Here is a 14,200-nt window from a genome sequence, read left to right on the forward strand (position 1 = left end):
CGATTTACCAAAATAAAAGCAGAATGTATAAAATCGTATATAAGTATTGTACTATAGTAAAATGTATGTTTAAATATATGCATTTATTATAATTAGATTATTCCAATTATTATTATTATTATGATATAATACTACTACCAATACTACTACTAATAATAAAAACGTGTTTTATTTTCTCAGTGGTACTTCCTGTCGTTTCCTCTTGTGATGGCCAATGCGCATGTGCATCACGCCACACGTGCAGTAAACGTAGTGACTCCTGCATGTGAACCACGCGCTGAAACTTTTCCTCATCGCAGTAAACTATTATCCACGAATCGAACCTTTCGTCTCGTCTCCTCTTCATCAGCGCATCAAACAACAATCCTCCGTGAAGCATTTCGCCGAGAGGGCCGGAACAGCAGAAAACCACTTCACCATGGTAAGTGTTAGCTCTGAATGAAGCACCACGCTAGCTCACCAGCTAACTGTTAGCACGCCAAAGTGACCAGACTGCACGGCGAACTGAGCTTAAACTCAAAAACTTCACGCTAGCTCACTTTGTAAAGCGTTTCCTTGTGGGTAATGTGGTTGTGTTGTTGTGTTTATCATCGGCAGACTGAAGCTCAAGTGAACCCGAAGGCCTACCCGCTGGCCGACGCCACGCTGACCAAGACCATCCTGGACCTGGTGCAGCAAGCCTCCAACTACAAGCAGCTGAGGAAGGGAGCCAACGAGGGTGAGCTGACAGAACTAAATCTAGCCAGAATCTATCTATCTAACTATCAGCTCGTTATATGATCATCTGTGAAACGTGGTGGTCCCACATGTTGACCACAGCTACAACAAGCACAACCTCGCTGCGGGTCTTCTACCCGTCGTTGTAAATCTGCAACTGGTCATTTATCAATTATGATTGAATGGAAACCCATCTCTTTTATATCAGTTCTGTCCGTTTCTGGACAAAGAACCAGTTTTATGAAAAATAGATTTATCAGTTAAAATATCAAAATACAGAAAGTTTTCAACTGTATATGTTGGTGATCTACATTGTACTAAAGCAGTACAGTGCAGGGCATCAACATACTACATTGATATCTAAGATATCTCAGTGATTTTCCTGGTTGTGGGCAGATCCACTGCATTGGCTGGATATGAGCCTTTCACAGACTTAATGATATCACTGTTTGTTTGCTGAAATGTAAACCTTACAGAACAAAGCAGAAAGTATGTGGATTTATGTTTATTTCACATAAATAACTGAAAATCCATATGGGTCTAGTTGTGGTATATGTGTTCAGCCAGAAAATAACCCAAAACCAGAATCGTTTCTAAATTCGATGGAAAGCTGTCAATGAATGCAATTTGAAATATGTCCTAGTTGCTGAAATGTTGATGCTAAAAACCTCCTCTTCTCTTCCAGCCACTAAAACCCTGAACAGAGGCATCTCCGAGTTCATCGTGATGGCTGCTGACGCTGAACCACTGGAGATCATCCTCCACCTGCCACTGCTCTGCGAGGACAAGAACGTCCCATACGTGTTTGTCCGGTCCAAGCAGGCCCTGGGCCGGGCCTGTGGGGTCTCGCGTCCTGTCATCGCTACCTCGGTCACCATAAAGGAGGGATCTCAGCTCAAGCCCCAGATTCAGTCTGTTCAGACGGCTATTGAGAGACTGCTGGTCTGAGTTCTGTCGCACTGTCGTCTCCTGAAGGAAGAGGAGAATTTATTCCAGTTTGAAAAAAGTCCTGTGTTCTGTTTGATTTAAAACAGTTGTAATGCATGGAGAAGAGATAATGGTGTAATTTTGATTTTTAGGACAATGCATTCACTTCTGTTTCAGTTTGCATTGACATTGCTTGGTTCTTAATAAAAGCCTCTTTTTTTTGTACTTAAACCTGGTGACTTGTCCATGTAGGTCTTAATGTTATATTAAGAGGTTTCCTAAATCAAGTATGATTAATATTACAAGTGATGAATTTGTGTTGCAGCCAAATACAACGGGAAGGAATTTCCCCTGCAGGGTTTGAGGCCATGTTCTTCTGGCAACAATCAGATTCACTGTTGTCTGTCTGAAGTTGGGTGTAGAAATGTTTGCTACCAACTTACAGCCTCACCCTGTCTATTTAGAATCCAATATTTACTTCATTATACATAACTGAAGCAGCAACATCATTTAGTGAAGGTTACCATTGTACAAATGCTTAACTACATGTACAATTATCTTGGAAACAGAAATATGAATTTTTGCAACTTTTATTTTATGTAGATATAATCGCATACTGTAATCTTTTTGTGGAACTTTGATCACTTTAGTACCACAAACTATTAAGGCCATATCGAAATAGATAACCATATGTTATATCATAATAAATTAATTAATTTTAAATTAAAGTCCAAAAATTACAATAATGAAGTTGTAGTTTAAGGTTAAGAGTCCTGGTATTACCAGGAAAGTAACACTTTTTAGGAAATAAATATACTACCATGACTATTTTCTCATAATAAAGATGCATTTATTCGTCCCAAATATATGCACAGTCATGCAAAGGCACACTCATGCAGGTAGGGAAATTTAATCTCTGCTTTTGACCCATCTGGTGCAGTACACACAGAGCAGTGAGCAGCCATGTACAGCGCTCGGGGAGCAGATGTTGGGGGAGTAAGGTGCCTTGCTCAGGGGCACTAGACAGGGTATGGAGACTCTTGAATTTTTGGACAGATCAATCCAGGTTCGTCGTTTGTTGTCTCTCCGTGGAGTCGAACCAGAGACGAACCAGAGACCTTCTCTGCCACTAGTCCACCGCCTCTCCATATACTTAGTTATGCTTGTTTCTATCTCTGTCTGTCTTTATCTGTGCTTGCAGTGGATGGGGAGATGGGGCAATTGAAACTCCTGGTGACCAGCAGGGAAACCCAAAGTATTGGATGCATATTTGATCATTTATATCATAAATAATGTCATTTATATAGTTTAAGCGTGTTTTCTGACGCGATACAAACAGACCGGACGCCGAAACCATCAGATATGCAAATGCCGATGTGAAAAGCCCAGTCGAGTAACACAGGGACGGAGAGGAGGCGAAAAGCTTTTCGTGGCACTGCGCCATGCTGCGCTAGGGTTCAGCGTCCGGGGTGAACCCGGCGTAACTACTTCTGAAGCCTTCCCTCCCGGTTCCATACCTCCATTCTTACCCCCCCCCCCCCTCTCTCTCTCTCTCTCTCTCTCTCTCTGTCTCTCTCTCTCTCTCTCTCTCTCTCTGTCTCTCTCTCTCTCTCTCTCTCCACACACACACACGCACCGACATCCGCATAGTCTTAAGTTGTCAAACATCTGCTCTTTCCGCACAGATATAGTTTATGCCTGTGTTCTGCGCATGGAACGTTGATTAGAGATCCGATTTACAGCGAACTTTGAACTTGGCTTGAACTCATTGGAAATCTCGGAGGCCACATTCAGTCATGTCCGACCCCCCTGTTGTCATTTGGGAAGACGAAGTCAGAGAGCTGCTGACCTACAGCGCCCTGGTGCCGCGTCTGGAGGAGGCTCTGGGTCACTTCTCCAGGCGGGACAGCGCTGAGGTGATCCAGCCGGTGCGCACCACAGTGGCCCTGCAGAAACACCGCGGGTACGTCTGCTCGTCTCCACTGAAGATCAACCATTAACACTCTGCGGTTGCTGCTAACACTTATCCACTTGCACAGGTTCCTGGGGCTGATGCCTACCTACATGGAGAACCTTGGAGTCCTGAGCACAAAGTTTGTGTGTTTCTACAACAGGGAGGCTGGTTCCACTCTGCCAGCCACTCAAGCCACAGTGGTGCTGCTGGATCCAGAGTATGGGAATGTCAAAGCTGTGAGTAAACTGGCCGAGGCCCAACTTTCCACTTACCACAATTACATTCACTAGATTGTCACCATATTGCGCTCACAGAACAATATCTGTCCCTTAAACATGCCTGATTTCCTGAGTCATTGTGTGAGAATTCAAGAATTAAAAAAAAAAAACACCCTATCGTGCAATGTTAAGGAGAAAGCGAATCTGGGCTCTGCCCCCTGATCAAGACCCACACCTTAAATTTAATGGGCTCGTTTCTGACTCATACCACATCGAACCAACAAGTTTCATGAGTATTGTTTGAGTATTTTTTTTGTGTAATCTTGCTAGCTAAAGAAACAAAACCTTCTTGGGGGAGGTAATTAAACCTTTTTCAATAACATTTCTACAACCTGCAGGTCATTGATGGAGAGGTCATCACACGCATGAGGACAGCTGCAGTCTCTGCAATCTCTGCCAAGGTACAGTGTCAGAGATCAACAGTTTGAACTGTAAGACATCCGGGTCAGCCCAGATTCCTCGGGGTGGGGGGATTCAGCATCATTGCTTCTGAATATATATATATATATATATTGTAAATGATAAATTTAAGCTATTACTGCGATGACCAGTAGGTAATTTGTAAACCTATATCCAGAAGCCATCCCCTTTAATAACCTGCATTTTGACATTAATAACCCTAATTCTGACATCCCCTATGAGAGAGTACTTTGTGTGTAGACAGACAATGTGTGTCTGTCGGTGAGTATCCTATAATTAGTGCTGCTAACTAAAATTTGAGAGGAATGCGCTCTTTGACTCACTCTCCTTCTCTCTGCTACGCAAACACACAGACCTTCTGTCACAGTCAGAAATTCTACTTCTGTCAGTGGCCATCCATAAAGATTTTAAAGTCTTCGGTAGACATGCAGGAAGAACTCAGAATAAACTTAGTAGATATCGCTTTCACATGTTTATGCAACAAGCATACAGGCACACAAATGGCCTGCTGGTTATGACACACCGTGTTCAGGTTACAATATAAGAAAGGAAACAGACACAAAGACTAAGCTGTTTAAGTCCCTTCCCTTTTCAAAGCTTCAGTTCTCAGGGGTTGCCTGTGATCTAATGTTTGCTCCATTCTTCTAACTTTAACTCTCTTGGATTTGCCATTGTGTGTTTTCCTTGTGCAGCTGCTGATGCGTCCAGAGGCGGAGGTGCTGGCCATCTTGGGGACCGGCATCCAGGCCCTGAGTCATTACAATGTCTTCACTGAAATGTTCTCCTTTAAAGAGGTACAGTTAGAAAAGGACAAGGGTGTGATGCTTGCACATAAGAAAAACGAAAAGAAAGAAAAAACTGTGTCGAGCCACCTGTTTATTGTTATAGCAAAATGTTTTTCCTGCTACAACAAGGTATTTTCCTGACAACCGACAAAAACATACCACGTTATAATTTTTACAATATACAATTTATCTTTTTATTAAGCTCATTATTCATGAAAGGTGAGACCAGAGGGGACTTAATAGACAGTTTTGTAATGTAAAATGTCAAACCTGTTCCTTTGTAAGCAGTTAAATATTGACAGAGAAACAAACACACCTTAAGCTGCTCTGCCACTTGACAGTGAGAAGCCGTGAGTTATTGTATTTCAGCCAGTGACACTTTGATTTTTTAAACCCAGAATGAACATGAACCCATTTGGCACGACTAGCTGTCAATCACACTGTACCCATGCCTAAGCGGATTCTGTGATTTATCATTTATTTGATTCTAAATGGGACCACAATTAACTACATGAGCATCATGCTGTTATGAAGGAGACTTGAACCTATTGATCGAGACCATTAACCCCTTAGTGTTTATTGACATAAATCAAGTGAGAGGTAGGATCGACCAGTAGAGTCGCCTTCTGCTGGTCATTTGTGAGAATACAGGTGTCAAGCAGTTCCTCGGGTGCCTCACTCGGACCTGGAGTCGACATCATTGTTTATATACAGTCTATGATTCATTTCCAAGTTTAGATTTGAGCAAAGTGAAAGATTCCAAACCAGCCCGACCACTGAAATCAGATTGAACTCCTCCCCAGTGCTGCCCAGTGTGTGAAGGCTTTTCACGTCCACTATGATGTCCTACATTTTTACTTTTTGAGTCAGTACGGTGGAAAATGAGTCCTGTGATTGGTTGATTGGTATTGTTTGTTGGTTTTTCTCATTGTAAACTGCTTCACTCGCCCTGGCTCTTCACCCCAGGTGCGTGTGTGGAGCCGCTCGAAGGAGAGAGCCGAGAGGTTCAGGGACTCGGTCCGGGGTCCTGTGACGCTTTGTGTCTCAGCAGAGGAGGCGGTGAGGGGAGCGGACGCCATAGTGACGGTAACCAGATCCACCGAGCCGGTACTGTTTGGTCGGTGGGTCAAACCAGGAGCCCACGTGGCAGGTGGGAAGAAAGAATGAACACATTAACAGAAATAAAGAAGAAATATGTGAGATAAATGACCCAATTTTTGTACATAAACTGTTTCTCTCCTGTTGCTGAGCAGCGGTTGGAGCCTGTAGGCCGGACTGGCGCGAGCTGGACGACGTGCTGATGAAGGAGGCCGTGGTGTACGCTGACAGCAGAGAGGGAGCGATGGCCGAGTCCGGTGACGTCATTCTCTCTGGGGTCAGTCACTTATTGACTGATGTGTGTGTTATTGGTTCCCTTTTGCAGAATCTGATTGTGGATGTCCGGTTTTCAGGCGGAGTTGTTTGCAGAGCTTGGAGACGTTATTAATGGGACTAAAGCCGCTCACAGAGAGAAGACCACTGTGTTCAAATCCCTCGGTAAGCACTACCGTTATGTATGTCTCTAAATCCATATCATGTGGACAGTGTTTTTCCGTGTCAGGACAGGTTTTAAATATGTTTTCATGGTATTCTGTGTGACTGAATTGTTTTTTTTTTTTCAGGAATGGGAGTTGAGGATGCAGTGTCTGCCAAGCTGGTGTTTGACCAATGGAAAGCCAAACACAGCCAACCATGAAGTAACCTTGCTTCTCAGTCTCTGGGTTTTACCCCGGCGTCACACAAGCTGAAGTGCTAATGTATAACCTCATTGATCATCAACATAGAACTGTATATTTAAAGCTGCAGTAACTAGCGGATAGATCCTATTGTCAATCCACAGTACACTTTTTCTTTATCATCAAATAACCAAAAAGTAATACTTGAGTATATGTTATTAAAAACTAAATGACAGAAACTCAGTTTAAGAAAGTCAAAGTATTCACATATAGTTTGTCCAATCTTTATATAGAGTCTACGAGATGTGTTAACATTTGCTATTTACCTTTGAATGTCACCATTTTCTAATATTTTATGTACTAAATAAAATGTGTTGCACTCTTAAATATTACTTCCCTGTGCTGTTCTGTGTTCGGACAAAATATCTGAAAAGACAACAGAGCATTTTCAAAGAATTTATTTGCTTAAAAAAAAAAATCTGCATGTTACTATATGAAAATTAAACCACATTTAGCAAGAAATCCGAGTGTGCCCTCCCTACGTGCCGTTGAAACACTAATACCACAAGTCCAGATTTAAAGTGGTTGAACAGGGCCCCTATAGTTTGATCCATGCTCCTTTCATAATAAAAGTCATCTGCTGAAGGTCGCATTGTACAACACAGACAGTAAAATGAGTAACAACCTTCGGGTGCTGATACGCTGGCTCATAAAACATTGACAGATGGGGTCACAAGAGCATGGTTGCACGCCATTATGCAAACAATATGAGTGTCTTTTACTTAATTAGAAGCCTGAGTGTTCAAAGCGGTTTTAGAGCAAACATTTTGCCAAAGTGTGAAATGATAACCGTAACATATAAATAGACAATGAGCCAGCACAACAGCTGTGGCGGCACTGCACCTTCACATGATCAAAACAAGTCAAAAAACATTGTCTTCATTTAACACGTAGTGAGAAGAGAGCCATGTATTCATCTGGAAAGCTTTTAGGAACAAAACTAAATAACTAATAACTCTTTGTTTTAATTAATACTTCTCTTAGCAGCTGCCATGACGACGGCGCTATGAGTCAATTTAATAATTTCCGGGTTAAAACATTACTTCATAAATGACATTAAACGCGGTTTAAAATAAAAGTAAAAGGAAGAAAAAAATTACATTTGAGTGTTTATGGAGTGACTACACAGTGATGACCGTTGACTGGGTTTTGGCAGCACCTCAGTCTCATCAGATGACTCGTGTAAACAAAACGGTCCGTCAATCAGCCGACACTTAAAAAAAGGAGAAATTTGAGCCTCTAGAAAACGGTATCCGACAAGTTATAATTTCATTAAGGCAGCAGAAATCTCTTGTGTAAGGGATAGAGCGCAGTGCAGGACCTCCTTCTGAACTAGAGTTAAATCTACGGTCATTTCATGATAAATTCACGTTCAAGTAGTGTTTCTTCACAATGTGTTTCTTCTACAATCCTCCCTCTAACTCGTTAATCAATCCCAGATCCCAAATCGAATCCCCCCCACCCTCACATTCCCTCCAAAGGCCTATAGCAAAATTACTTAATTCCTGTCTATCTGAAAGGGCAACACAGATTTAAGAAACCACAGGTAAAACCTGACTGAGAACCACCAGCGCTCCTTAAATCTGTGACGTTCTTTCAGATGGAAGTCTGATCTACCAGAGCTTCTCCAAACGCAAGGACACAGGGATTGAACAGATATCTGGAGCGAACCCCGATATCATCGTCTTCCCTCTGAGCGGGCGAGTTCTGACTGAAACCGTAATTTTCTGCTCCACCTGTGGCTCTCCTTTACAAGATTTTGCACTTCCTCCTCCTCTTCTTGACGGGTGGGGGGCACAGCACCGCCCTGATGGCTTCGTCAAACACCGTCTTAAGGCCGCGCTGTGTCAAAGCTGAGCACTCCAGATACTTCACTGAACCTGGTGGACAAAGAGGAGCGAAACATAAATCAAGAATTCAGCAACTAGTTGGATTTATTTGCACGGGATGATCGTAAAGTTCAAAAGTATTCTATATATAAATGCTATAACAAATCACAAATTAAAAAAAACCTACATTTGAATTCTCAACATCCGAATTTTTAAGATAATCAAGATGATCCATTAATTATTCCCTGAGAAATCAAGGAGAAAGCTAAAAAACGCCTTAACTCACAATGTTAACGTCACTGTGCTCTGTCACTACCATTGGACGCTGCATGAATGAGTAAGATGTCACTTCATGCTTGTGTGTGTGTGGCAGTGGATGTGATGAATTACACATTGTCTCCTGTCTCCACTATGTGTCATTAGACACCATTCACCAAACATGCATTTCATCGCTGTGTATAACTTGCAGACCAGACCATGAATATTTCATGTAAATGGGATGATTGCGAAATGAGGCTTATTTCCTGTTGCCAGCAGGCAGCATAAAGGACTCCCATCAGTTTGTAATATAAACAGTATGCACTCTAATTTAAAAATTGGATGAGTGAACGTGCTGTGCTTGAACTGACTTATTTCTTTAGCCATGGCCAGGCCCTGCGGGTAGATGATGGGCGCGAGTTTCTTCTCCTTGAGCTTTTCGATCGTGTCCTTGTCGTCTCTCAGGTCCAGCTTGGTGCCCACCAGGATGATGGGCGTGTTGGGGCAGTGGTGTCTCACCTCGGGGTACCACTGCAGGAGGGGGACAGAGTCAGAGGCGGCAGGATGCAGATGGACTGTGTGGAATGTGGGCGTGTTGCTACAAGAACAGATTCTTCCCCCCCCCCAGTTTCCTGGTTGTCATCCAGACTCGACATGATTTGACCTTTGAGGAACTCGGAGACTCTAACTTCAACCAACACTGAACAGTTCTCAGTGTCATTTTTACAATGTATGACGTTTATTTCTGTTGTGCTTTTAAAATTGAGATAAAAAGCTATGTATGTTTATAACCACGGGGTTGGTTAAAAACTTGTTTAGTTTTTATGGTTGTAAATTCACATTAAAGAGAACATTTTACATGTTTGATCCGCATTTGTATTCATTTTGAATCCCTTAAAGTTAAAATCTTGATGTTTCTATCTTTTACTTTCAGAGCTATGTCTGAAAAATGGAAAAAATAATTGAAATCCTGGTGAGTGGCCAAAATGCCACATCTGGATCTGTGAGTCAGTTCTTTCTCCGCCCAAGCTGATCAGACCATGAAACTTTATGGAAAACAGATCATGAGTATTTGGGATTTGGGATTTGGGGACAGAGGCATTAAAGTGATCCTCACTGGCAAAAGCAACACTTTGAAAGATCAGGCTGTTCTCACCTTGGCACGGACGTTTTCAAAGGAAGCTGGACTGACGAGAGAGAAGCAAATCAGAAACACGTCCTGAGGAAGAAAGAGGACACCATTAGACGTTACATTAAAAGAGACATGCTTTTAATAAGAGAGTAAAAGCTTAAAGTTTCTGTTCTAAAAAAAAAATATTTTAAATAATGAGAAATAAAAGTTGTAAATGAAATCAAAACGATTCACAAATGTAGCTCTGGACTGGTCTTGTTGGTAAAACACAAACTGACTCCCACTTTCAGCTCCCTGCAAGTCTCTGGCACAAAGACCAGTTTGTTGGTCAGAGGACAAAGAGGCCAAACAAGAGCTCCCTTTCACTTCCTTCAGCCGTCCTTCAGGCAGTGTATAGGTACTGTGGATACAAGGCTCGTTTCTGCTGCGTGCACAGACTCTGCCCTAAGTAATCCAGGCCAGTGAATAACTCCAAATCAACGTGAAACCAGCATTCAGGCCAACATTGTCTGGCTGATACTGGTCGGTGCAGGACAGCAGACAGAGGCAGGCAGTTGTTGCTATGAGTTGGTGTGTGTGTGTGCAAATGCAAAAAGTGTACACATACTGTCTGTGGGTAGGAGAGTGGCCTGAGTCTGTCGTAGTCCTCCTGTCCTGCTGTATCCCACAGGCCCAGGTTGACTGGTTTCCCATCAACCATCACATTGGCAGAGTAGTTGTCGAAGCTGAAGGAAGAAAGGCGAAAATTAGGTCCACTTGTGTAGACTGCAAATGTGCAATTCATTTGCTCCAGATGTTTTCTGGAACTTTTCCTGCCAGTCCCAATACAGCAGGACAATGTCTAGTAAACTCATAGTGAGTGAGTGGGCGTGGTGATGATGTTTCTAACACTGAAAAGACGCAAAACTGGAAGAATAAAAAAGATCAGGATGGAAAAAGAGTCGCCATACACGTAGAAGACAAAGATGATAAGTTGGAAAGACTTGTTGATAAAGACAGATGCTGGTATCAGTTCGCTTATATGTTCTGCACATTTTCCTGTTGATGTCAACACGTCGGACTTGGACAATCTCCTGCTGCGTTCTTCATATAATAAAGACTTAATCCGGAAAAAACGTCTGGACCAAATTGCCATGGGCAAATCCATGTCTGAAAACGGCTTATGACACATCAAATCTTCGTGTTTGAGATGTAGATGCAGATTTTGATCATTTGCTTCCTGCTTCCTGTCTGGTGGGCGGGCTACGTCACCTGAACCTCACTACATTTCTATCTCTATATGCCCCAGATGTTCATGAGAGGTGCGTCTGTGTGTTACTTACACAGTGGGGATGTACTCTCCAGGGAAGGCATTGGTCGTGTAGCTGATGAGCAGGCATGTTTTACCAACAGCCCTGGGAGGAGAAAGACAGGTGTAAGAAAATACAATGATACAAAGTGAAAATTGCTGTTCCAGTTACACTTATTTTGTTTTAGTTTTAATTGTTCAAGTAAACTCTTGAGAGACACTAAAACAGCAATATGGTGATATTTATCCTATGTGATGCAAGTTTAATGCATCTCCTCTCATTAGGAGGATTAATAGAACAAGGAAATTAAAATAAACCTTTAATTTTATTGTGGGTGTATCCTCTTTAATTCAATCTGTATTTCAAGAGTGTGTGTGCAGCCTATTGCCTCCTATTAAATATTTAACCCTTCAGGAAGTTAGAGTTAAGATTTTAAAGGCTTCTTTTTTTTTAAACACGACTGACCATAACATCTTGGAATATATAGACATTATATCTCAACTATATGGATATATGACCAAATACATTTTAGAGGAGAAATACATTGTGTTTTTTTATAAATCTGATTATTTATTATTCAGATATTTATTTGTATAGATAAAAGATTAAAGTTCATCCATTAATGTGAACCATCTGAAGCTGTGGTTCTCATACTTTTGCTTGTCATCTACCCCGGAACTGACAAAAAAGACCATGGACCCCCCATTTGACAAAATTATTGCTTTTAGATGTTTTATACGGGAACGTTTCGGAATTTAGGACCAAAATATTCATACATGGGGTCAGTGTGTTAGTCATAAAGGAAATCCCTGTGAAAATAAATGAGTCCCTTCTTTTGCCGGGGACCCCCCTCAAGGACCCAGGACCCCCCCCCCCCCCCCCCTTTGAGTAACCTTGACACATTAAGAGCGTGGCTTATCATACAACAAAACTGTGAATACTATAATGTTTTGTGTATTTTCGTTATCTGTTGTCTTACATGATTATGCTCTGGTTTACAGCTGCTCTCTTGTAGTATATATATATATATATATATATATATTGATATTGTGTTGTCTTGCTATTAGCTTATTGTTTTCGTAATGTTCCTTTTGTGTATTTTAAGAGCTCTTCTTCTTGCTTCTAAGTGAGGCTGGCCCTACTTGTGTTTCTATAGTTTCAATGCTCTTTATTCTTAACGTATGCAAGTATGCACGTCACTTACAAAAAAAGTAATAAAGTAAAATACTTTCAATCTATAAAAAGTCTTTCAGATAAGCATTCCATTCTTCAGTATATTTCAAAATAAAAGGAAAGTTAGCTGCTTTTAATAGTTAGACTTTTCACTATGTCTTGAGAGAAAACTATTTTATCATGAACCAGATGAACTATAATTCAAACAAAGCTTTTACACATTTGATCCACGAGAAGTAGTGGTGCGTTCGATTGTGGTTATTCCAGTTTGTAATAAAATAAATAACTTCTGTGATCGACACAGGATTATTCAGATATGTTATTGTTAGTGAATTCTATATGAAAGTGACTGAGCTCTGCTGTTTTGATGAAGTTGATCCGAGGCTAAAAACAGATGATCGTTGCAAACAACCCCCCCCCCCACAAACACTAACACAGAACACAGCAGATATTTATCTCTTGTTAAATCCAGGACACGCTGAGCTCCCTCCGGTCACATCGAACCGGGGCGTGTGGATCAATCTGTGTGACCCAGCTGAACCGGAGAGCGGGGACACAACAGCAGCTGTCGCCCATGTCGGCTTGTTATCCACGGCCAACTGTTGGGAGCCGGGTCCACCAGCCCGTCGCCGACCGAGCCGAACAAACCCCCCGGACATTTTTCTAACAGCATCGATCGAAGTGAGGATTGAATACAAAATGCCAGCTCAACTCACCCGTCCCCCACCACCACACACTTAATGGCCTGCATCGGACCGGCTCGGTGTGCTCCTCGGTTAGCTTAGCGTGCTAACAGATAAGGCCGTCAGCCCCGTGTGGCCTGGAAAGTACAGAGCGAGAGGAATAACGGGACCGCGACCGGAAAGTTCAGATATGTTCGTCTGTGCGGAGGTAATCCGGTTGGAGTCGTCTTCTCCTCGGGGACAGGAGCCTCCGAAGCACCGGGGCAGTGGACCAGGCAGGGAAACAACCGGGGCGAGAAGAAACAACTAGTTTGGAGACAAGATGGTCAAGATTGAGGGAGAGAAAAAACGCCCCAGTTGGAGAAGCTGCAGCTCCCGAGATCCCTGAGAGTCACATCCGGTCAGAGAGGAGCGTCAAAACCCGCCACCTACCGGCAATAACAGAGAACTACTCATCCACTGGTTATCATGCACACAGTACCCATCATCCACTGGTAATCATCCACACAGATCCCATCATCCACTGGTTATTATACACACAGAACCCTTCATTTACTGGTTATTATCCACACAGATCCCATCATCCACTGGTTATTATACACACAGAACCCATCATCTACTGGTTATATCCACACAGAAGCCCTCATCCACTGGTTATTATCCACACAGAACCCATCATCTACTGGTTATATCCACACATAACCCCTCATCTAATGGTTATTATCCACACAGAACCCAGAATCTACTGGTTATTATCCACACAGAACCCATCATCTACTGGTTATATCCACACAGAAGCCCTCATCCACTGGTTATTATCCACACAGAACCCATCATCTACTGGTTATATCCACACAGAAGCCCTCATCCACTGGTTATTATTCAAACAGAACCACTCCTCTACTGGTTATTTCCCACACAGATCCCATCAAGAACACTGATCGTGAAGTTGTGCCACACTGGTTAATGTAGTGATGAAA

The 14,200-nt window shown here is 42.3% G+C and overlaps 3 protein-coding genes across 3 annotated transcripts; 2 read left to right on the plus strand and 1 right to left on the minus strand.

Moving 5' to 3' along the window:
• The first annotated feature begins 215 nt into the window (after positions 1-215).
• LOC128426751 (NHP2-like protein 1) lies at positions 216-1,875 on the plus strand. Its single transcript, XM_053413785.1, has 3 exons — positions 216-421; positions 598-718; positions 1,403-1,875. The coding sequence occupies exons 1-3, from the start codon at positions 419-421 to the stop codon at positions 1,663-1,665; spliced, it is 387 nt and encodes a 128-aa protein (XP_053269760.1). The 5' UTR covers positions 216-418; the 3' UTR covers positions 1,666-1,875.
• Positions 1,876-3,233: 1,358 nt separating this feature from the next.
• On the plus strand, positions 3,234-7,188 carry crym (crystallin, mu). The gene is made up of 8 exons (XM_053413773.1): positions 3,234-3,607; positions 3,684-3,834; positions 4,215-4,277; positions 4,989-5,090; positions 6,048-6,231; positions 6,335-6,456; positions 6,533-6,617; positions 6,743-7,188. Exons 1-8 carry the CDS (start codon positions 3,441-3,443, stop codon positions 6,814-6,816), a joined length of 948 nt encoding a protein of 315 aa, XP_053269748.1. The 5' UTR covers positions 3,234-3,440; the 3' UTR covers positions 6,817-7,188.
• A 50-nt stretch (positions 7,189-7,238) lies between these two features.
• On the minus strand, positions 7,239-13,635 carry LOC128426741 (ras-related C3 botulinum toxin substrate 1). The gene is made up of 6 exons (XM_053413774.1): positions 13,254-13,635; positions 11,398-11,469; positions 10,683-10,800; positions 10,100-10,162; positions 9,315-9,474; positions 7,239-8,736 (listed from the first exon to the last, which is right to left on the minus strand). The coding sequence occupies exons 1-6, from the start codon at positions 13,286-13,288 to the stop codon at positions 8,606-8,608; spliced, it is 579 nt and encodes a 192-aa protein (XP_053269749.1). The 5' UTR covers positions 13,289-13,635; the 3' UTR covers positions 7,239-8,605.
• Between the last annotated feature and the right edge of the window lie 565 nt (positions 13,636-14,200).

The sequence above is a fragment of the Pleuronectes platessa genome, chromosome 21 (genome assembly GCF_947347685.1).
Source record: "Pleuronectes platessa chromosome 21, fPlePla1.1, whole genome shotgun sequence".
Classification (NCBI taxonomy): Eukaryota; Metazoa; Chordata; class Actinopteri; order Pleuronectiformes; family Pleuronectidae; genus Pleuronectes; species Pleuronectes platessa.

What these genes read in the sequence shown, in the direction of transcription:
- LOC128426751 (XM_053413785.1), top strand. An exon ending in GAGGAAGGGAGCCAACGAGG is followed by an intron (nt 719 to 1,402) that starts GTGAGCTGACAG and finishes CTTCTCTTCCAG; the next exon opens with CCACTAAAACCCTGAACAGA.
- crym (XM_053413773.1), top strand. Translation starts at nt 3,441, where the DNA reads ATGTCCGACCCCCCTGTTGTCATTTGGGAAGACGAAGTCAGAGAGCTG. An exon ending in AGTATGGGAATGTCAAAGCT is followed by an intron (nt 3,835 to 4,214) that starts GTGAGTAAACTG and finishes TACAACCTGCAG; the next exon opens with GTCATTGATGGAGAGGTCAT. An exon ending in GTGACGTCATTCTCTCTGGG is followed by an intron (nt 6,457 to 6,532) that starts GTCAGTCACTTA and finishes TCCGGTTTTCAG; the next exon opens with GCGGAGTTGTTTGCAGAGCT.
- LOC128426741 (XM_053413774.1), bottom strand. Translation starts at nt 13,288, where the DNA reads ATGCAGGCCATTAAGTGTGTGGTGGTGGGGGACGG. An exon ending in TTGAAAACGTCCGTGCCAAG is followed by an intron (nt 9,475 to 10,099) that starts GTGAGAACAGCC and finishes CCCCTCCTGCAG; the next exon opens with TGGTACCCCGAGGTGAGACA. An exon ending in GGCCATGGCTAAAGAAATAA is followed by an intron (nt 8,737 to 9,314) that starts GTCAGTTCAAGC and finishes TTTGTCCACCAG; the next exon opens with GTTCAGTGAAGTATCTGGAG.